Source organism: Grammomys surdaster, unplaced genomic scaffold (genome assembly GCF_004785775.1).
Source record: "Grammomys surdaster isolate TR1022 unplaced genomic scaffold, NIH_TR_1.0 126091, whole genome shotgun sequence".
NCBI classification, from domain to species: Eukaryota; Metazoa; Chordata; class Mammalia; order Rodentia; family Muridae; genus Grammomys; species Grammomys surdaster.
Window position 1 is genome coordinate 698,757 of NW_021620899.1, and position 24,580 is coordinate 723,336.

A 24,580-nucleotide genomic window follows, 5' to 3' on the forward strand; every position below is an offset into this window, starting at 1 on the left:
TGTGTGTGTGTGTGTGTGTGTGTGTGTGTGTGTGTGTGTGTGTGTGTGTGTTTGCTTAAAGTTATCTTTTTAAAAGAAGATTCAGAATCAGGGTTTGGACCTGTATGTCCCAAGATCTTTGTTTTTCTAAAATGCAAATATAATTAAAATGATCTGGGTAACTTTACAGCTCACTCTATCACCGGCTCAATTCTTGTCACCTTACCCAAGGATTTCTAGATATGGCTGTTAAGAAAAAGGTATTTTTTTCTTCAGTGGCATAGCCATCTACAAGTTGCCCAAGCTCCTGCGATTAGCTCTTTATTCATGCTCCTGTAAGTTTGATCCTATTAAACCACTGGTGTTCACACTGCATTTGAGTGGAGTCATTTCTTTATTTCTGTCATTGTGCTCCACCTGGGATGAGTAGACATTTGTTCAAGTCTCCTCAGAAAAAGTCCACCCAACAAGGCTGCATCTAGTACTTGTATGCCTTTGAAGCTACAGGCACTGATTGCCTCTGGAACACCTCCCTCCTACTGACTGTCAGCTCTGAGTGACTTCAAGTTCCTCCCAGTGTTAAGGTTCAATCTCACATAAAGAACTTCAAGCCGAGAACATGAACACCCTGTGTCAGACACATTTCTATGATCTCTCCTTTCTTGGGAACCTCTGTGCCCATAAAGAAAGGTCTGTGTTATGTGAGGGCCTCCTGCTACATCTTACTGATCTAACTCTCTGCCACTTCTTAAGAGAGACAGGGCTATTATCTGTCAGGGTTAATGCCTTTCAGCAAAAGAGAGTACCAGTAAACATAGCTAAATAGGTTTTACTTGGCATCACTAAATATATTGTCACACAGATATGATGGCTTCCTTTCTTTCCTGGGTTGCTAATCACATCTCTCCTCCCAGAATATAGTAGACAGATAAGATATGATGTAGCTAGATACCATATGCCTCCTCTGTGGAACACAACACCTGACCTGTGACTAATGTGACTTAAAAAAAAAAACTGGACTTGGCTCTGAATGAGTAGCTAGATCTGCCCATTTATAAAATAGGAAGAGACACACAGTGAATCCCCTGCATGAGGACAGAGGATAGCATCAGTAAAAGCCTCAAGTACAAACAGCATACTCATGAAGAACAGAAATGCAATGAAGGGGAACCAAACTGGTTTCAACAGACGTGAGAGATACCTCAATCAACCACAATGTGTGCGCATCGCTCAGACACAACTTATTTGAACAAAACAACTATTAAAAATTCATGAGGCAAACTGGAAGATAGCACTAGATATTTGCTATCGTCAGAAATTGTTGATATGTTTAGTTTTTATAGTGGTTCTGCAGTTATGCTCTGAAAAGAAATTCTTTTATTTGAGAGATAAATATCAAATCTTTATGTGGATGATGTCTGGGGATTGTTTCAGAAAAAGTCAATGGAGAGAGAAGTAAGGAATACAGATGAAACAAGACAGACTGCATCCTGATAACTGATGAAGTGCAATGAGAACGTGAAAGCCCAGGCAGGAAGATTTCTTATATGCTTAACGATGTTCACAACAAATGGCCTCAATAACATCCTCTTAAATTCATGAACAACATCCAATAAAAATCTCACCAGTGACCACGAGTCAGTACTGTTGTAGTGTTACAGGAATAAAATCATTTAAATAATTGTAAGTGCCTAAAGGAGAGAGGTACATGGGTGTTATTGGTAGAATTTGCATATGTCTCATACGTTCTTGGTATGTACCAAATGTCATACAAATTTTCAAAAGGGATAGAAACAAAGGCATGGGTATTTTTTAAATCTCATTGTTTGAAGAAAGAAAAGTCAACATGTCACCATTTGACACATGGCATTTTCCCTGTGTTGGGTTAAGAGTATCTTCTCAACTACTCCTGATCATATTAAAAGCATGTACACATGTTTTCTATCAACAGGATCAATAATTTGATAAGGTACAAATATAGAGAGATGGCATCTCACCCTGTGGATGAAGAATATATGTTATAACCATGTCATGTCTCTTACCCCGTGGGCCCTGAGTCCCTGGTAAACCATGAGGACTGGGGCATGGAAGAAAGAGGAGTATGTATGACTCTCACATGCTGTCGCTCAACAGCATGGCTTCTGCCACAACACATAATTGATACCTAAGACCAAGTGTGTTTGCCTATGGCATTTTTTTAGTATATAGGCTTATTATCAGGTAGAGTAGCATTCTCTAATAATGGCTGTAGCTAGCCATGTTACACTAGAGGATGTTAGAGCCTGCAGAGGGAGCCCTTGTACTAGGAGACAAGGAACAGAATAGTCAAGTCTGGTGTTTCTTTTGGTAACCACTTCACCAACTTGGTAATCCCCCATCTTAAGCTTTAGAATTATCTGCCTCCCCTCCCTCAAGAAAAGCACAGTTTAAATGGCCTTCCCTTTTCATTTGCCACAAAAAGGACTCTAGACGGGAGACATCTCTATCTCCTTGGAACGGCCAAGTTTAAGCCTGACTACAGACCTTGTTCCTGAGGATGAATCTAGTGAAGGTTTTAGCTACCATAACCTTGTAGAGTGGTTTCGTTTTGACTCCTCTAAAAACAAGCGGGTTCTTATGATGGTGACAGTGTGCATAGACTAAAAATTTTATTTTTCTACAGAAGAAAGCAAAAAAGATTTACCGGCTACTCCTACATGCACCTTTTGCACCCATCAGCAAATCTTTGCTGGAATTTATAATAAAATTATTATTACGAATAATAATGGACATTTATGAAGTTTATTATGCAGCAAATAATTTCACTCATTATCTTAATAAACCCGTGAACATCAGCTTACTACATTTAATAGATAAGGAGTTTGAGGCTTCAGAGAACATAGGACATGCCCAAACCTATATAGCTTGGTGAAATTCAAAGCCAGTGTGACTCTCAGAGCCCATTTCCGATTTTACGTCTGCCAAAACCAGATATAAAAGGGTCACTGTCTCCGGAGACTTTTCCCCATCTCCTATTTAATGCAGAGACCATGGCTGTGCAGTTGTAAACGTCTTTTTCTTACATCAAGTCAGCCATATTTTCAAGGAAAAACTAGCAGCAGCAACAACAACAAAAATATCTCAAATTATAAAACTCTCCCTGGGTTATAAAAGGCCATGCCACCTGCATAAGTGTGTGGCTGTCTCGGGCTTCCCTTACTGTCCCCCTTCCCTTCACTGCCATTCCTGATTCTGTGGTTTACCCCAAACTTTACAGTGATTGAATCCTGGATCACCTATCTAGACAAGTCCTTCATTTTTCTTTCCGTCAAGCCTGTAATGTATTCGATTTGGTAGTGATTCACACGATGATGGCAGCTAATTAGAATGTTTTCCTGTTTAAATACATGAAAAATGCCTTAGGGAGATAGATCACCCCATGCATCTCTCAGAATAACCCTGTGAAGTTCAATCACAGATGAGCAGGCTAAGTCAAGGGGAATTAAATGGCCTCATAAAGTCGTGGAGCTGACAAATGGCAGAGGCAGCAGTGATGAAAAAATGGCCTGTTGTTGGGCCTCCTATATTATGTAAGACTTAGATGAAATATTTTAGAAAATAATTGACCAATTAGTTTGACTTACACACACATATATATTAACAAGGCTTTACTGAACTTCTCTCTTCCTTTGTTTATGCGAATGAAACCCTCGCCATTATTTGAGAGGAGTATGAAAGTAATTTACAGTTGTTCACGCAGTGGTCTCACTCTTTTCTGGTTTGGGGATTTCAAAAACTAAATTGAATCCACTGTGGAACATCATTCTTCAGAATTATTCAGGAAGTGACACTCTGAAGAGTCCACTAAATGACGAAGCCAGCGGGGGAGGTTGAATTTCAATAAGAAAAGAGAAGTCAAGGCAATGATTGACATTTGGTTAATGTCTCTCCTTTTCTGTGTTCAAAATGAAATTAAGCTGTAACTACTACGATGTCTTCAAAAAACATAAGCACCATTACTTAGGTCAGCAAATGCCATGGTTTAGTAATTCTTAGATATGGTATTCTTACCATACTCACAGAGATGTCAGTGGAAATTTCAGAGGCTTTATACAGACCCCTAGATAATGGTCTTGTAAACGATTGGCCACCTAATGCTTGTCATATCCCTCTGTTGTGTCTCATTGATGGGCGTTAAACAAACAGAGAAACAGTGACATTTACCAGCATTTTCCAGTAAGTATTAGGAGACTATAAAAACCATTGAGAAGGTTCTAGAAAGGACAGCACTCAAGTTGCTATCACATTTCACATTTCCTTCCATCCTAGCTTTAAATTTTAATCCCTCTACCATTTATGTTCATCCTCAAACACATGTCTCTCTTAACAGCTCCCGATAACTTTAAAGCTTGCTGTAGAACTTTGAGGTTTGTTGGTAACTTCTTTCTAATCTTAAAATCAGTTCACTGGAGCTTTTGGCAGGGAGGAAGCTCCTCCAGTCTGAATTACTGAAAACACAAAATGTTTTGATGCTGACGCCAGTCATGAATGTTCAGGGTTTGGTGTTCATCTTCAGGGCTGCAGAGCTGTAGGTATGCACTCCAGGGAAGTGGAATGCAGCCCCAGAAAACAGCAAGCAGAAAAGAAAGCAGTATTTCAAGTAGTGGGCAGCCTGGAGTGAGCTCAGCTTTCACGCAGGCCTGCTTCAAGCAACTGCCTTGATAAGTTACCTCATCAAATTTCCTGGGTCCTGAACTTGGCCTTTTCAGAAACCATAGGCCAAGCTCCCTAACCTTCAAACCTCACATGTTTCTGACATTAACTATTCATATTTCGAGCTCATGTTCCATTCTTTAGTAATCTTAACACATTTTTAAAAATTCTTTGCAAATTTCATGACAACGTATGTTGATTATAAGCATCCCTGAACCCCTCACAGATTCACCCTCATTTCCTGCATTCCACAAATTTGGAATCTACTATGAAGAGGTGGGTATCTAGTCTACTTTAGAATCATGAATTCTTAATATCGTTTTCCCTAAGCCTGCATCCTTAACTGGCCCTTCTTGTCTGGACTGCTCAAAATGGAGTTCCTTGTCCAGTCTGCATCTGCTGATGGAAGCCCCAGATTCCTAATGCATCTCTGTGTGAATTGGTCCTCTATTCTGCCAAGACTCGGTGGCAGCATGCACATATGTGAGCCATTGCCAAGAACAGAGAAGCAATTCAGATGCTGGGAAATGTTTTCAGAATAATGATACTCAGTGGAATTTCACATAGGCTTGCATTTTAATTTATTACTATGGGCCACTTTTGTCAAATAAAGGATGTATTTACAATACCCAATATTTAATTTGAGGGGGGAATGTTTAACTCTTTTTGGTTTGTGTTTGTACTTTTCTTTGCAGTTTACATAATCTAGGTTTTGATGATGACAAAAAGAAAAGCAATCCAACTGCGTGCAAAACAGCATGAGACAATTAGAAGATGGACAGATTGAGACTGAGCACTGGGGACTAGAAAGTCAGTCAATCTGTCTTCATTCAGTCAGCCACTCATCACATTCAGAGATTCACTCTCATAAATACATGCTATAAAAGATGTTTACATTGTATAGCAGCAAGTTGTGCAACCTCTGATCATCAATTTCCTCCTCTGCAAAATGATGGAATTGTTCAAAATGCAGGATTTTGGAAATATTTAGGAGATAAATACTAATTATAACATTATCATAATTCAAAGCACAATTAAAAAAAAATAATACTTCTGGTCACATTTGATAGCTAAGTGGCCATTTGAATGTCCCAAACCCAAGTTAGCTTGAAGGATAAGTATAACACATATAACCACTCCACTGATTCTGTTACACCTTGGCTTTTCCTGGCACCAACAGAGCAAAGAGGACCAGGCAAGATGGATTTGCCCTTGAGGAACACAGAGAACCATCCCAGTATTCTATTTTAATAAAGCCTAAAGCAAACTCCTAGACTTTGGCTTATCTGAGGCTCACCTCCCAGCTTCAAGCCCCTTTTTGGGATTTTTAGGTAAAGACTTAAGAGCAATGACTTAGCTGCAGCTCCTAAAAGGAAGTTGAGAGTGTCAAAAAATGTCTTGAAATCACAAGAATTCCCTTTATTCTCAGGGCTCCAATGGAGGAATGCAAGCAGAGATGAGTGAGGTCTCTGAGGATGGTATCCGTTAGTAGTCCAGTGGTATATGGGTCTAGACCTCAGTGTAAGCATTTTCTACTCAACAAAGAGAACGAATTCTTTGGTCCTTTCCCAGCATGTTTCCCAGGTGGACTTTCAAACCTACATCTACTGTTGTCCTTGAAATTTTTTAGGAGAATTTTGAAAGAGCTCAGAAACTCTTGCCAAAATGTGATGGTCTATAAACATTTTCTACTAGGAAAAAATACCACACAGAGTCCCACAAGGTGCTGGATGCCAGGCACTACTTTTTATATGTTTGAAAACATAGAAGCTTTGATTCCAATGTTTTTGTCATATGCTAAACATATGTGACCTTAACTAAATATCACATGAGCCATCATAAATTAATCATCAACCTTAATAGTTTCCTCATTTCAAAACACATTTGTTTTGCAAGTTAATGCCTTAAGGCCAAGGTTTTAAGGTGACTACACAGAGTTTAAATGAAAAACATATCAAGATAGAAATGTGGACACACACACACCCCTCTAAATACTTAGAGTTTCTGACATTTTTAACTCAAAGTAACAGGAAGATTGTTACATATTTGGGTGCAGGCATTTGTTGTCTGTCGCTGACATATTTGTGCTGATTTGACCTCTACTTTATCAGAAGGACAACATTAACTCAATCAGACTTTTAAAGTATCTCCTTTACTTTCCTCCTTTCTGTCTGTGTATGTGTTTGTGCATGCGTGCTTCCCTCGTCTTCTTCAGAAAGAAAGGGCAGATGGAGACTTAGGACCTCTATGCAAAAGGAGAGATGATTTTGAAAGTTATTTATAAGCTAGTGTTTGCTTCCAAAATCTCTCTTATTTTCAAATCTATAATTGAAAAGTTTCTTTGATTTTAAGACTAGCACACATTCCTAGTATCTTTTTCTGAGCTAGAGCTCTGTGGATTACACATTCTGCACAGGAAGAGACAGGAGGCAAGGAAGAGAGGAAGGCACTACAAGGGGGAACAGATGAGCAGACACAGGTAGAATCTGGTTCTGTTCCTCCCCCTACTCCCTACTTCTGGAAGCAAGTTGGAGTCCAAGACAAGTTTTGGAAGGCATAGTGTGACTTTTGGAAATTCGTTTGCTACTTTTAAAAATCAAAAAGGTAGAATAAAAATTTGCAAGTAAGAACACTTTTCTTGGCACCTTTGCCAAAAAAATAATAAAAAAAAATGAAAGTAAGTACAAGAGATTTTTTTAGGAATATGATATATAAAATCACTCAGAAAATGCCTTAGTCTGCATGTTAAATAATCTGACAGAGAAGAATGTTCATAAAGATTAAATTTTTAATGTTCATTTTCTTTGTTGTTATTAATACTACATATGAAGCTATAACAAGATAACTTAATATAATAATACTTGTATAAATATTCATAACCAACTACACTTTGAAAATATAAATGGCCATATGCTTGCTTTGCAATACAAACACAGCCAAGTATATATTTAACATATTTTATTTCATATCTTATTTTAAAAAGAAATAAGCTTCTGTTTCCTGTAGGGAAATATTTAGCATAATAACAAAAGGGTTTATCAATGTTTCATTTGGAGCAGGAAGTGATGATATTTATATACTAAATCTTTCTACTTTATTAAATTTTAACGTTTTGATAGATGTTATGTGTTAAAGAAAAAATGACTTAATATCTGAATACAGTATGGCTTGTTGACAATATCAAGGCTTATTCAAGGATCAGAGTTAGTCCTGAGTCAACCCCACCTGAACTTTGACCAGAGCATCTCAAGGTCTACATCCATGATTTATCTGGCACTTTCAGCTGTACCTCTCACTGAGATTCTTACAATTACCCCATGATTTACAACTGGGGCAGACATAGGAATTTCTCTTACAGATGATGGTTTTTGCTATGGGTCTTTTGTCTTCATTCTCCCTGAGTCAGGCTGGAGAAAAAGGCACCAACTATTCTCTAGAGAGGCAGTACATAAGCATTCTCGTTTCTAACTAGTGCAACAGAAACAACAACAAAAGGATAACAATTAGCGTCAAACATGGATACATCTTTCTGTAATGGCCTAGAAACATGACAGATCTAAGCGAATAGTTGAGTTTTTAAAATAATTTTTCCATAAAATCATTGATCATTCATCTGCTTTCCATTTAACTCAATAGATTTTAGAGCTGGGTACTAACACAGTTCTGGAATCAAGAAGTTAGCAGAGACTACGAAGAACTTGCCTCTAAGAAACCTTACATCTCATGGGACCTACAGAGCACCATTGGCAATAAATAACCATAATGATTCCTTAGAGAATCCGTCCAATCTACATATGAAACTTGTGTCAAAAGGCAGTGGTGATGCTTGTCTCTAAGGGAAATCTGGGAGAAAACTTTAGCCAAGGCCTTAAGATCTGTTTATCCTTGCAGATTCATGACTCTGAAAGTACAAAATTGTTGCAGGGATGGCAGCCCAGGGTGATTGAATGTTGGGGCAAGAGAAAAATGGATAGAAGCCATGTCGAGTCATAAGGGCCTCAAAGGCCTGGGAATGTCTCTGGGTTTCATTCTGAGTCCAGGGAAGCCACCCGAGTAGTTCTAAAGAGAAATGGAATTTTCTCTGATGTACAGTTTGAAAAGGCCACCTAATGTACTAAATTAGGAGGGCAGATTTGGAAGTGGGTAGCTCAGTGAAGAGATCATCTGAGTACTCAGGCATAGTGCTGGTTTGCCTGAAGGAAGCCACAGAAAAAAGTGATCCAAACTGTAGGCTCATTCTGAACATGAACTGCCAGAATGAAGCAAAGGGCAGGACTTGGAGGAAGACCGTAGAAAAGAAGGGACCAAGCTTGGGCTGGACAGCACTGCCTTTTACAGTACCACAGGGTAAGAATCAAAGGTTCTTATTTGAAAGGGTTCTGGTTTGAAAGTTAGATTAAAGATATCTATAAGAAATCAAAAATATGTAATAAGAAATTCGATGAACAAGAAAAAGGTTGCAGACTTGGATGACATCATCATGAAGCTTGTGATAAAGCTGCGGGACTGTCTGAGACGGGCTGGTGATAAAGCTGCGGGATTGGCTGAGACAGGCTGGGATAAAGCTACAGGATAGGCTGAGACAGGCTGGTGATAAAGCTGCGGGATTGGCTGAGACAGGCTGGGATAAAGCTACAGGATAGGCTGAGACAGGCTGGTGATAAAGCTGTGGGATTGGCTGAGACAGGCTGGGGAAAAAAGCAGAGTGACAGGAGAGAAGGAAGCTCTGAACGGAGCCCAGACCTTGGTACAGGAAGAGAAAGAAGCAATGAAATGTGAGGTTTGCTGCCAAAGAGTCAGTTACAGGGCCAAGAAGTCAACCAACATATTCACAGGCACATTTCCCAGGAAGCCCATGAGTAAGGGTAAAAAATTCAGCAATTATTTCCTACATATCTATTCTTTTTGTGTGTCAGATAAAAATAAAACACATTTACCAACGTCACCTATAAGTACTTTCTTAGAAACCAATATTGTTGTTTACTTTAAAAATCTTACCTTCGCTCCAGTGTCTCCCACACCACGTAAGCCCATTGGTCCAGGGGGTCCTGGCAGTCCTCGAGGTCCCTAAGGTGATGTAATATAGGATGGAATAAGCATCCTTGGAGTATGCAATCCTCAGAAAGGTAGAGGGAAGGAGAAAGAAAGAGGAGGGAGGTAAAGAAAGAAAAAGACGGGAAGGAGGAGGCTGGGAGGAAAGGAAAGAGGAAGGAAGGAAGAAAGGGAGGGAGGGAGGGAGGGAGGGAGGGAGGACTAGATATAGGGAAGGAGGGTGGGAGGGTGGAAAGGTTTTATCATTGCAACAGCTGACTGTATATTTTATATATAACTATAAGAATTCAAAGGTACTCAGCATAAAGAAATGATGTTTAAGGAAACAGAAATGCTAATTAAGCCCAATTTGATCGTTACATTATATACATATATCAAATCATACTATAGTTCAAATACGTGTATTTAATATGCATACATTTAAATTGATTTATATGAAAAAGAAGACACAACTACACTTACAGCCACACCAGGATAGCCATCACCTTTGAGTCCTGGAGCACCCACTGGTCCCCGAGGACCCTGGGCACCCTGTAAAAATTCAAATACCAAGTCATGGTACTAAATCATGGAACATCTAGCAGAGCTTAAGCTAAACACTAATTCAAAAGAAAAAAAAGAAACCCAACGATTGATTTGACAGGGCAAAGGAAATTTTAGGACAATATCCTGCTACATTTAGCAATTGCTTATTCCCTCAGAAGTCCCATCATGTGAGGTCACCGGGATGTGTGTAGAAAGTAAGGAATGTATGGACCATGTCAAAGACTTCTATAGGAAACACGGGTCACAAGAATCAAGAAACAGCTACTGTTATTATTTTAATTAAAAATATACAAACACTTATTGGGGAGGGATATAACCATGAGAAAATTTAGGGGAGCTTACATAACAGATTTTGAGTGTAGACTGTCAAATATAACGAGCCCAGCACAGTGAGTTACATCTATTGTGTTCCTCCATGTGCCTAAATTACAGAGGACTGAATCACCCAGATGGAGTTCAAACAGACTAAGTGGTAGAGTGACGGGACCCTGACGATTTGCTGTTAACCTTGGGCTCCATGACTTTTACCGTCAGGCATTCACCTCATCTACAGAGGCCAGAGAGAGATGATAATTGCCCCTTAGGTAGCAAGTCATTGTGTTACTCCCTACAAATATAAACCCAAGAAATCACTGGGTACAGTAAAATGGGTACAGAGATTTTTAAAAAAAAGAACTTGAATCTTTTAGAATATATATTAACCTCAAAGACTTACTAAACATGTTTTAAAACTATTTTTTTGTTACACACCGTTTTGTTACTGTGATGGCTAACAGTCTTTGTCTGTGCCCATTACTTATTTTGATAAAAAAAAAAAGTTGCTTGTGCTTTAAATTAGTTATTTATTATTATTTTACATTAGATGGACACTCTAGTTACAGCCCAACTTTTGTTTTCCATGAATGGAAATGCAAATGATACATTCAAATATTTTCTTTACACATTAGACAATTCTGAGATCAAATTGTGATTATCCCTATCCAAAATGTTGCCCTCAATCCAGCTTCCCATTAATCCTAGTTCTATGCCAATGAGTGGATGGATGGATGGATGGATGGATGGATGGATGGATGGATGGATGGATGAGGTGGATGGATGGATGAGGTGGAATTAAAGCTGCAGATCCTTTAAGCACCAAGAAGTTAAATTTGGGAGTCATGAATGCAGCAGCTGGTTTTATAAGGTTAGCCTCAGAGAGGTTTGCCTCAGATACTATTTGGCCATTTATGGAAACAGAGTCCACTCTTTACCACCATCACGACCTACGATGATTTTTTTAAGTTGTGTGTGTGAATGGGAGCAAGATCAAGGTAAGGGGAACTTAGCATATCCCCAACTACAGGAAACTTCTCAGATCCAGTTTTCTAAGCCATTCTAGTTATATTTAACATAATTCTGGTCATTCATGTACAAAACTGTTTTCCAAATAAGCCTCTATCTCTGCCCATGCTTACGATACAAGAAAAAGATCAACAAAATAAATAAGTATATAAATAAATAAAGCAGAAACTGCTCCCTGGTTATGCTCAAAAGAAAAAGAATCCAGTTTACTTCTGGTTTTTATTTCTGTGCTCTAAGCCAATGATATATTACCAGCAGCTGTAACTGATTAACTGCTGGTACTCACCACAGAGGAGGAAACCCTTAACACACATTACAAACACCTCTTTCCCTACAGATCTTTGTCCTCTCTCCTACAGAGTTTGCAGTAACTTGGTTACTTCCGATGGTAACAGCAAGTGTGATGGGTTCTCCTCATTGTCAATTTGTCTAGAAGGAATCACCTAGGAGATAGGCTTATATGTTTGTCTTTGAGGATGTTTCAAGAGAGTTTGCCTAAGGAGAAATGACAGGCTCTGAAAGTGGGTTGGGGCCATGCCATAGACTAGGGTCTGGACTTAATAAAAAGGGAAAAAGAAAAAGACTATATGACCCCCAGCATTCTTTTTTCCCTGACTCCTGATTAGACAAGATGTGAGAACACTCCTGCCCGTATGCTTTCTCCACCGTGATGGACTTTGTTTCCTGAACCATGAACCAAGCTACCAATTTCCTACCTTAAATTGCTTCTTGTCAAGTATCTGGTCACTAGGAAGTGTCTTGGGTCAAGCCTAAGGATTGATTTTCCTTTTCATTCCAAAATTTTTATAAACCAAATTTTGCCATGTTTTCTTTCTTTATTAGAATCAAGAAAATGTCACTGTGACCTGAATCTCATTCAACACATAACAAGCACAAAAAAGGGATGGGGTATTTTAAAATGGGTATTAGGGTGGGCATAAGAGTTCACTAATGTAGCATGTAAAATTGAATTAATGTGCCAACCTCCCATCATACATTCAAAGGCATATATGACCCTGAAAAATGCGGAAATGACTACATTGGAAATGAATGGTATCAAGAATACCACTAACGCCCAAAAGAGGAAAAATGTTTGGCGAAAGAGGCAAGCATCTTTAAATACCATCATCTGCAGTGCCCGGCAATCATGAGTGGGTAAGAGTGTGGCACATTGTCATGTACAAGGAAGAGTAAGGACAGATAAACAGCATAAACCATGGAGTGTGCACAACCAGTTATCAGACAACATGGAAACAGTCCCCACAGTTAACTAAACAAGATAACGTCTATAATTTCACATGGGAAATTTGACAATTTTCGTGAGTCAGCTATATAGCCAGGGTACCAGATGCAGGATGAGCAACCTGGCTGAGCTTGTGTGGGATCTTAAAAAATCTTATTCCTGAAAGCTTTATGTGACAGGAGCCCCTAGTTTTCGGTAAACCAGAGCAGTTGTGACTATGGATATATAAAAAGAGTATTTTTCTAACAATGACTGAGTCAGCAAAGACTTACCCACTTACCCATGGGAGCTAATAGTCCCAAAATATATAAAAAATAAACCTGTTGCTTATTCCTTTTCTTCCCTCACCCCAAGGACATAGCCTCTTTACATGTATTTCATCAATAGATAAATATTATAAGTAAATGATTAACTTATTAAATAGAATAGCTTGGATCTTGAACATCCCTCAAAGATCAATGTGTCCAAAGAGTAGCCCTCAGCCCGTGGCCAGCTGGAAGTTGGTGGAGCCCTTAGAGTGTCAGGTTTAGTTGGAGGAAATTAGGTAACTGGAATCCTTTCCACAGAATGGAGATTGGAACGTCAGCCTTTTCCTATCTCCTTTGACTCACTGACTGTCATCAGGTGAACAGGAATCCTCTATCATGTATTCCTACCTTGATGTACTGAGATGCCACAGGCCTCAAGCAAAGGGGACAGATATTCATAGTCTAAAATCTCGGAAACCATGGGCCAAAATAAACTTATAAACTGACGATGCACATATTTCAACATGGTGGCAGAAAGCTGGCTAATATATTAGGGGTCAAGTCCTCTTCGTCTTGCTCCCCTGTTCTTTCTTCTTCCTCCTCTTCTTCTTCAAACCCCTTGCTCTTCCTCTTCTTATTTTGTTTTGGAGTGCAGGGATAAAACAAAGGGTCTCATGCATGCTAGGCAAGTATTCTATCTCTTCGTTACATTCCCAGTGTTAAGTCTACCTTCTCACATCCATAAAGGAAGCATCAATAAATCATACCTTTGGTCCTCGAACAGAAAGTCCAGGTTCTCCTTTCAGACCAGGCATTCCAGGTCCTCCTCGGTCTCCCTGTCCATTTTAAATAACATTGGCAAGGCTCTAGGTTACATGAAGAACTACAGCAGTGTATAGTCAAAATAGACCACCAGTGTGTAAAGAACTTAATCTGTCCATCTTATGCTTAGGACAAATTTGAGAAACTCAATTGAAGAATTAATAAACCCATCAGTAAATGTTTCTGTAGGTATCTGGGGAAATCCACTAAAATAATATGTGACTAATAGACTCAAATATTTAGATGTAAGAATGCCTGGGAATTCTCTTAAAACCGAGTGCATCTTTTCCTCCAGACTTTTTGATTATAGATCCTTATAGATTCTCCTGTAAATGTAACAACATTCTTAAATGTGCTAAGGCCTGCAGACTGAGAGAAGGGACACAGGGTAACATGGTAAGCTTAGTGTTAGGAATGAGAATCTGGCTTTGAGTCTGCTTATCTGTGAATATTTCTTAAGGATCTTCCCAAATTAAACTTCCAGCTTACTAGAACCAACATCAGTGACATAAAAAAAAAATGTGTATTCCACACCTTCCCCACCCCACACACACACTTTAAAAAGGGCCAAGAATATATACCTTTGGTCCAGAGGGTCCAGGAATTGATGGTCCAGGCATTCCGAAGGGGCCCATAATGCCTGGTTCTCCCTGAGAAAACCAGAAAAGCTGTTACATTTCAAGTAGAGAAACTATATGCAGTAATTATAGGAGGAAAAGAAAACAAATATCTGCATATTTCAGAATCTTCACACCTCTGTGTCTGTAAGTTTGAATATGATTGGAACAGCCTTTGTAAACCACTGCTGAAGTTACTACCCTGCAAGTTCTCAGTGCCTTTAAATAAATGTGTTCAATTAATTCCTGAATAGGAGGAATTTTTTATCTCTTGTGTAGCTTTTTACTGGCTAACAAAGATGAAGCAATCCGTGATGCCCATGTTTTACATTGTATGCCAAGAAACTCAGAGGGGAAAAAAATCGTGTATTCAATCATAGAAATAGTCTCCAGCATAAGTTTTACAGTTCGTGGCTAATTTAAAAACCAGTATGCTTTGCTGCTTGCAACGCCATGACTCCTGTTATATCGCTACTCCATCGTATACATCCTTTTTTAAGAAACAGAGATTATGTATTTTATTTAAAAATTGAATAGGAAAATTGAAACATCTTTCTCTCTTTGCTTCTTCCCACCTTCTTGCCCCCTCTCTATCAAGTTGCCTTCTGCCTCCATTTTCTCTCCCCAAGACTCAAGAAGCAGAAAGGTAATGTTGTGTCTCACCTGAATCTAGATCAGTGTTCCTCAAATACTAAGGCATACAAATCACGTTTCTAAATATCCAGTGCCCAGTTACAAGCCCAGAAATCCAGACCTAAAGGATGGGATCCAGGGATATGAATGTTTATAGGCAGCTCTGGGGAGTCTGACACAAGTGTGAGTAACACACTTCAAGGGACTCTGTGCTAAAGTATTTGTTACTACACACCCCAAGGTGTTCAAAATGACCCACTGGGCAGAGAAAGAGAATATCACGACTTTATATAGTTTCATACACAAAAATTATAAAATTTTACATTATTTACACAACATTTTAAACATATATTAGCCAAGTGGTTTATACATTTAAAAATGTAACTAAAAAATGATCAAATTTATGTTGGAATGTGATCAAAATTTTACTGTCAGGTGTCTGTAATCACAGAAATTTGGAAACTACTGTTCCAGAATAAGGATGAGGAAATTACAAAGTGTGGGCCAAAGTCAGCCTGCTCTAGGTCTTGACAGCCTTGAACTAAGACTAGTTTTCACATTTTCAAGCAGTTATACTCTAAGTGCCTACACAACAAACTCAATTTTGATTCTTGGCAGACAAAGCTGAACTATGCTCTATCTGGCCCTTTACAAAACAAAAAAAATAAAAAATAAAAATGGTGGAAGCCTGTCTCAGAGACTGAACTATTTCTATGTTATACCTTAGTAGGTCCTTCAAGGATTTCAGCTCACTGGCTAGTTCCTCCTTTGCTTGATGTATGTGTCCTTATATCTCAGAAGCATGTGGTTGGTCATCCCAAGTTTTCTAGGAGGAACATGTTCATCTTCCCAGTTGACACCGCTGCTGTGGGAACTCTCCACAGTACAGCCTATTTAACTGGGCGCACAGCCTGTTGGGACCTACTTCATGCCTCGGCATGTGTGTGCTCATCCTTAAATCCAAACCTGTGGGTATGGCACAAGACACCCATGCTCTGGCAACAGATTAACCCACATCCAATCCTCTGACAAATGAGCAAAACGTTAGTCAGTTAAATTTTTCCCCAAAGACAGGTGAATAGCTCAGCAGGTAAAGGCACTTACTGCCATGCCTGACAATTTGAGTTAGATCCCTGCAACCCACACAGTGAAGGAGAAAACTGACTTCTACAAGTTGTCCTCTGACACACTTACACACAGAGAATGCCCTCATATGGCTCAAAGCAGAGCAAGATGGGACAGTCCTTCCAAAGTGTCTCTTCAGTATGCCTGTCAATCAATGTTGAACTTACTGTTTAGCAAAATTACATGGCAGGGAGGGGTGTGCTATGGCCCTACCTTTACCCCAGTTTCTCAATATTTGATAATTCTTAGAGACCATTGGCAGGCTGATTGTCCCCCAGAAGCACAGATAATTAGATACATTGTGAGATCTCTTTCTTCCATTCTATTATGGTCTGGAATGGAAAATTGTCTAAATACATTTTCCTCCGGGGGGTTTTACTGTGTATTTGTTGGGAAGGAAACGAGTAATCAAATTTGAAATGGAAATTTAATATTCTATTAAAACCAGACACAATTACCATGTCCTCCAAGCACAGATGAGAATATAAGAAACATACCTTCGGCCCTTCGGGTCCTGGAGACCCCCTCTGTCCTTGGATTCCTTTGCTCCCCTTCTTTCCTTCATCACCCTGACAGAATAATTACAAAAGTACAGAGACTGTGTTAACACATCGTCCTCCAGCCACGCAGCTCCCAAGGTTTGTGAAAGCTTCTCAGAAACCTGTTCAGTCTTTATCACTAACTCAAAACGATTTGATGTTCTTTACGTCTAAATTCTGAACCTCAGAGAACTTTTGTCTGAATTTACGAGTCTTCTGCCTCGTTGTCCTGTGTGTGCACAGATGGTTGGGATACATTTGGTATTTCAGAAAAGTGATGGTTTTTATCCTGCCTCTCAATTTTCATGCTATTTCTGTTTAAAAACATTAAAAGAGACATTCTTTAAATCAAGGCCCCATTTCTTCCTCAGCGGGGAGGCTAGTTCACTCTACAAAAGAAGGCCAATAATTTGGTTGGTAAGAAGATATTCGAGCAGTAACCTGCAGCAGAGCTGGAAACTGTCTCCTGCTGCTTCCCAGCGTGGCTGTACTCAGCGGTGTTTCCATGATCATAATGAATTCTGCTCCCTTCCACCAAGGCCTTAACAGCATTAGAGTACTCTCTCTAAATAAGGCTGTACTGGAAGGCACTGTGTCCAGATGTGGGCCCATGTCAGTGAGGGAATCTCTCCTTTAAGCTTGCAACTGAGCTTATTGGCACATTGCTGGTACACCAGGTTTAGCCACAGTTTTCAAACAAATATCACAATCACATGGAGGGCTTGTGCACAGATTTCTAAATCCAGTGTCCAGAATTTCTAACTTAGGTCATCTCTACAAGGGCATGTCAAATATTCATGGATGACGCCAACCCAGCGGATCTAGAGACTACACCTTGAAAGCCAATGAGTCACATACTAGCACATCAACAAAAGGATGCTCTATAAAGCAAAGAGCCTCCAACTGTATCCACAATGATGTAATTACCTCCAGAGAGTTAATTGAACATACTGATCCAACCATCTCAGAACACTATGGGTGCATGGCCACATGTCATTAACCACCAGCACTGCCCAAGGACAGCCTGGGCTGCATCATATGGTGCTGCTATAATTTGTGCTGTGTTCTCCTCGATGATGGGGCATTTTAGTATCAGTTTTGTCCCCGATTTGGGACCCATTCTCTTAGATTTCCTCACTCAGGGCTCATGTGCTCTTGCTCTCCCAGGGACTTTCTCCAGCCACCTCAGATCCTAAGCCTCAGATCTTTCTCAGAGACATTGCCCTTCCCCATTTTCTCACTTCTGATTATTAATAGGCCAGTATTTCTAAACACATCATGTTTTGAAAAATGTTCTTCGTCTTCTTCTTTGAAGGAAAAGTTAATAGGTTCAAGTGGCTGAAATTATACAGGTATATTTAAATTTCAGTTTCTCAGGGTTAAGGATTTGACTTTAGTTAATATTTTTACAAGGCCAATTAACTGTATTTTAACAGAATTATAAATAGAATACCAGTGTGTATGCAGTATGATAACTCTTCCTCAGAACTACAGGAATTCTGACACCTTAGAGGTGAGGTGGTATGTTATGCTACTAAAGGTCTCATTATGGGAGAATTTATATCTTCTCATCTTGACATACAAAGATGTTATTAAAGTAGCACTTCTAGGGGGAGTAATGTGAAATTGTCACTTTATTTATTTATTTGCTTTATACTAGGAGTCTATTTCATGGCCTTGCCTATGCTAAGCACATTCTCTCACTAAGCTACAAACCCTGTTACCCAATTGACATTTAATGAGGTGATATGCCTTACTATTATGTGAAAGCCTATAAATATTTTAATAAACTTCATATACTTCCAAATTCTAAAAATGTGTCTTGTAAATTCTTTCCTTCCTATGTTTTCTTTAAATATCAATTGACCATCCATTGAGAAAACTTGTGTTGAATTCTTCTCTATGCTGGAGCTGAAGATGGATGTAGGAAAATAAAGATGAATAATACACACTTGCCTTCTTCCAAAGGCTCACAAGACAGTATTTGTGATTTTAAGCAAGATGTAAACATGTTTGACATAGCAAGAATGTAAATTAGATCTCTCTTAAATTGGCTCTTTTGACTGGGGACCAGCACCAGACAGCTGCTTCCTGCCTAGCTGTCATTTGCGTACCTTGGGACCAGGCTGTCCTTTCCCAGGCATTCCTTCTGGGCCTCTTGTTCCTGGAAGTCCAGCTTCACCCTGAAGGGAAGGACACCACTGACTCAGTTGGTTTGTGGAGGACAAAATGCAGAACCCATCTTGTGTCTCCTCTCATTGCCAGGGAATTTGACTTGGACTATGCCCCAAAACACACCAGACCTTTCTTCGTTGTCATCTCAAAATTAAATTGGAAACTTATCGATGAATAAATTAACATTAAACTCCCCTTTAACCAGAGCAGCTGAAATACCACAGAGAACGCCCATCTCAGCCAGTTTCCAAAGCGCTACGCTCCTCCTTTGGCTCTTCCCTCACATTTAGTAGTTGATTTTTTTTTTCAACAAGAAGGTTTTTTTTTCACTCCATCTGCTATTTTTCAGAAGCTTTATTAAAAACTGAGTATTTCAAATGCCAACACAAAATAGTTCAGGACATCTTTACAATAGCCTTAACTTCCCAGATACATCCATCTATAGACTCTCTCTTTTGGAGGAAGAGAGGTAGTTTTGTTTGAGATTAAACTGATGTGATTTCATAATGCCCAGGCCAAAACACCAGTCAAAACTAAGAGCACGTGAGGCACCAGTGGAGGAAACGGACTCTTTCTGGGGTAAAGGGAAAGAAAAGTCATTCTTACAGACACTATTTGTCCTGGTAGTTTAACCTCAGGTTCTAGGGGACCGAGGTGCTGGTGTGGTCCTACAGTTTTGACACTGATGAGATATATATATAAAACAAACAAACAAAAAAACGTAAGATTACCTTCTTTCCAGAGGCTCCATCTTCCCCGGGGACTCCAGGCTGTCCTGGGAGCCCCACTGTGCCTGGCTCCCCCTAGTGGATAAACAAATATTTTATTTCAATGACATGTCCTTAAGGTACACCTCGTTTTGAGATATTCGCTATATCTTATAATACTGAGAAACGCCTCTGAACAAAGAAATGTGATTAACAGCGAAACTTCTCAACTTTGGGCAAGTTACCTAAGTCCTCTGTTTTTCAGTCTTTTGCCGTGGGTTAAATTGTGATATCCCTGAAGAATTGAGTGTAGTTGGAAACAGGATCTTTATAAATATTATCAAGTTAAGATGAGGTTATTAAGGTAAGTCTTAACTAAGTACAACTGGAACCATGATAGAAAGACTATACCGCCCTATAAAAACAAGCAGAAAACTCTGAGACATCAGAGGCAAACACGAAAGAGGTGCAGCAGCCATAAGCCTAGGAGTGCTGAGAACTGACAACCATAATGAAAAGCCAAAACTAGGCCAGGAAAGATTCTTCCCTGTAGGGTTGGTTGAAGGCATGGCTGTAGATATCTTGATTTCAGAGTTGTAGCCTCCAGAATTGTGAGATGATAAATTTCTGGTTTTCCAGGGCATCAGTCTATGGCATAGTCATATCCGTTCTAGGAAAAGAGACTTTTATTGGACTAAAAATGGAGATTGTTGAGAGAATATTTTGTGTATTATATGGATGCATTACCTTTCAATTAAAAAGCCTATGGCCTATGACTTAGTCAGTAAATGAAAGGTGGTACATCTGAGAGGAGAAAGAATTCTGGGATAGACCAGGTGTGAGAGATTTTCTAGGAAGATGTAATGAGACAGACACATGGTACCTGAGCTCAGGTAATCAGCCACATGGTAGAATATAGATTAAAATAAATGGGTTATCTTAGTTACGATCTAGTCAGAGAAGAGCCTGGCTATATGGCTAAGGTATTGTAAATATATTTTGAGTCTGAGTCTTATTTCTGGGAGCATGGGGCTGGGATTCCTCAGTTGGGAACCAGGGCCAACTTCTACAATTAAAACATTAAGCCTAATGTAGCAATGCTGTTAGCGAACAGATCTAGTGATTGAAATCCTCTATCAGCAGTTCTCCAACTGTGGGGCATCCTACATATCAGATACTTAATCACAATACATAACAGTAGCAAAATGACAGTTATGGAGTAACAACAAAATAATTTTATGGTTGGGGGTCACCACACCATGAGGTAGTGTTTAAAAAGTCATAGCATCAGGTAGGTTGAAAACCACTGCTCTAGATTCTTCCCCAGGTAGCAAGGCTCTCATTGGCTCTATAGCCAATGAAAATCTTTGAAGAACAGGATCTCTATTTTACACAAAGGTTTCAGAGAAAGGGACAAAAATCTACCCATTTTAATTTAAGCTATCCAGTTCATTCCTAGATGTTCATTCAAAAAAAAGGGGGGGAAACAGTTGTCCAGAGATACTTCAATAAATATTTGTACTTTGTAACAGTGAAAGCTTAGAAACAGCCAACATTTCTACCACCAGGAAATTGGATAAGTGAATTGTGGTATTCTTGTGCAAGGAGAGGTTTTTCAACAACAAAAAGAAACAACTATTCAGACACCCTGTAAAGTTCACATTAGAATAATTCTGCTGTGTGGAAAAAAAAAGCAACATATATCTCAGAAATAGTCAGCGGTGGAGCAGGTTGTGGGAAGCACATCAATGTATAGAAGTTAGGGAAGAGCAGAAGAGCAGTTTTGGAAAGGGTTTGTGAGAACTCTAATGAGTAATGAATGCCTTTATTATCTTGGTTTCAATGAGAATGTTTCAAGACCATCATTCATATGCCCAAATCCGTCAAAGTGTATATAGTAAGCATGTTTATTTATTATATGCTAACAACACTATGAATGGTTATTTTAAAAGGATGAAACATCCTCAATGAAAGATTAACTGATTGAAGTATCCTTTAAAAGGAAATACTGTGTTTACCTAAAAGAGTTTACCTAAAAAAGCTGTGTTTACTTAAAAAAAGAATGGTTCAACATCTAAAACCTCTATTACTATATCAGGTTAACAGTGTAAAAAGGAAAAATTACTACAACTATTTTAGTAGCTTTTGAACCTGACTGGAATTCATTACTTATTTATAATAAATAAGCAAAATTTTGGTAAAAGTTGAAATAGAAGAGAATTTCTTTGACCTAAGGGAGTACTTCAAAGACTTACAGCATCATCTAATTTTGTTTTTATTCAGATAATATGATTATAGGTAAAAGAAAAAGAAAGAAGCACTTCAGTAAGAAATAGTGATTTCACAGAGTGACTTCATATAAAACTCAATATGCCAAAATTTAAAACAAAGAAAGTGCTTCTCCAATAGTAGCTAATCGGAAGTTGCTGGAAAGAGAATAATTTATACTGCCAAGATTTCTTTGGGGATCCTGAGAATGACTTTATGGGGTAGAAGATCTTTATAGAAGAAGTGAAAATATTTTCCTGAAAAGTTAGAAATTCTTACTCTATAGTTGGAAGAACTCAATAGCTGATCTGTAGATTTGATAAGATATTTTATTAAATTTGATAAGCTAACCTAATCCTAAATTGTGTTAGAATGGATAATAAACAAGAAAGATAAGAGTATTCCTGTTATGTGATGTTATATTTCCCCCTTGAGAAAAGTTTCTGAGTTTCCCTGTTGGTCTCTATGTTGCTGTGTGGTCCCAAAGATGACTCTGACTGTCTGATTCTCTTGCCCCTGCTTCCTGAGTGCTGGAATTACAGACACGTTCTACCTCACGGGTTTATATGGTCCTGGGGACTGAATCCAGGGCTTTCCACATGCTAAGCAAGCACTCTACCAACTGAGCTGTATCCCCAGTGATAAAACATATTTTAAATTAGGCAGAATCAAGACAGTAAGGCAATAGTGTTTATAAATAGACACAGGAAACAAAATGAGACCTACACACTGATTATTATTGACATATACAGGTAAATAGACAAAATGTATGGGTACCATTACAAACCGATGTGGAAAATAGTGTTTTCAACAGTGAAACAGAGGCACATTGTCAACATGGGGAAAACCAGATTCCTCATACTGACCCCATTCCATACACATAAAGCTAAAGTCCATGTGGATAAAAGACAACTTTAAAAAGTAAAGCATAAAAATTTCAGAAAACTATGTGAGAACACTTTCATGACTTTAAGGTGTTTTAAAATAATATTTTAAAAGCATAAGACATAAAACGAGAAAAACACATCAAAATGTCAAACTATACACTAAAAGTATAAATGACAGTTACAACCTAGAGAAAGATATTTGTAATTCTGTCAACAAAAGCTTAGTATCCAGACATATAAAGAACTCTAACAATGAAAGCCTAGCGTAAAGTACTGAAGATCTATAAGGGTCTACAGAGAGAAAAGCTTACGGTCCACCAAGCACATGAAAACGCTGTTCATCTAGTTTCCAGGGAACAAAAATTAAAATGATGAAATGTATTTTTGTATATTTCATATTTTCCAATTAAGACAAGGCTATACTGTGAATAAGGGGTGACGTGGTGTCCAGATGACAGGATTCCTGAAGCATCCAAACAGGGGACTGGGTGTTCTGTGACTTTACAGTTACACCTTTGTGTGGTTTTTACGAGCCTGGCATATGCAAAAGAAAATGTGGCATGTTTATGGTGAAATATATGTGAGACAGGAGAAGCAGATTAACTACCACAAGCAGGAAAGTGAGTCAATGTGAAATGAGATACTGTCACACAGTGAAGTTCTTTGTAAAGTGAGAAGACCTTACGATTACTGAAAAAACTGGAATTTAAACCTAAGTAGTCTAACTGGTAATCTTTAGCATACTGTGGACTGTCTCTCTAAATTGGCATGTAAATTGTATACTACATGTGTACACATATACACATATGTGTACACATATATCTATATGTCTGTGTACACATATATATCATACTTAGCACTTAGCATAGTATGTAATATATCAAAGCAATGCAAGAATGACATCTTTTATTGTTTTATTAATATAATAATGATTCAATGTTAGGATCTTTTGTGATGGGGTTGTGGGTGTGGGTGTGATATGTAGGGCTATGTATGTTCTTGTTAAGCTTACATCTTATATATTCTTCTACTACCTAACTGTTTATAAGGCTCTTGCCAATGATAGCCAAACAATGGAGAAGTTCAAAGCTCAGTGCAGCTCACTAGAGTCTATATACCGTCAGGTTAAGTACAGAACCTGTGAAGGTTATATCAAGTAGCAATTCATCCCTCCAGCAGTATTTGAGGTACACCATGTTGTCAAAACTGACATCCAATAACAAACAAGATGAACAAAGTCCCTGCCCTGAAGGAAGTATGAGTTTCATAACAACAGAAACACCAAGAACCATGAACAAATATTAATTACACTTTTCTTCCTGGCCACACTTTAAAGTTAAGAGAAACAAGGTATATACATTTAGATAGTAGATGCATCTTCTTCCATGCATTCAGGTGTGAAAGAAACCTTACATCGTATAGTGCAAATGGCCTAGTAGCATCTTAGAAGCAATCAACTCACCTTTGGACCCTGTACTCCAATTCCCATTGGTCCTCTAGGCCCTGTGGGTCCCATCTGGCCTACTTCTCCCTGGTAAGGAAAAAAATACTTAAATATTGAAGCAAAATAAAAGTAATACATTCCTGCCTTTGATTTCCTCAAAACTTTTGTATATCAACAAAGTGAAATGATCATATATACTTAATTCACACACATACACACATGCACGGTGTTAGTTACATGTGAAATCCCTTCAGTTACATGG

The 24,580-nt window shown here is 38.7% G+C and overlaps 2 protein-coding genes across 2 annotated transcripts in view; one reads left to right on the forward strand and one right to left on the reverse strand.

The window, feature by feature from the left end:
* The window catches only part of Umad1 (UBAP1-MVB12-associated (UMA) domain containing 1), a 531,474-nt gene that overhangs the window by 206,701 nt on the left and 300,193 nt on the right, over positions 1 to 24,580 (forward strand). The window lies entirely within an intron of this gene.
* Col28a1 (collagen type XXVIII alpha 1 chain) overlaps positions 1 to 24,580 on the reverse strand; it is a 151,290-nt gene that overhangs the window by 64,399 nt on the left and 62,311 nt on the right. Inside the window, exons 16-23 of the mRNA XM_028755925.1 lie at positions 24,337 to 24,405; positions 19,744 to 19,815; positions 18,952 to 19,020; positions 16,796 to 16,867; positions 14,505 to 14,573; positions 13,869 to 13,937; positions 10,186 to 10,254; positions 9,670 to 9,738 (exon numbers count right to left, since the gene is read on the reverse strand). Of these exons, the coding sequence (XP_028611758.1) occupies positions 9,670 to 9,738; positions 10,186 to 10,254; positions 13,869 to 13,937; positions 14,505 to 14,573; positions 16,796 to 16,867; positions 18,952 to 19,020; positions 19,744 to 19,815; positions 24,337 to 24,405 (558 nt within the window). The remainder of the gene's footprint in view (positions 1 to 9,669; positions 9,739 to 10,185; positions 10,255 to 13,868; positions 13,938 to 14,504; positions 14,574 to 16,795; positions 16,868 to 18,951; positions 19,021 to 19,743; positions 19,816 to 24,336; positions 24,406 to 24,580) is intronic.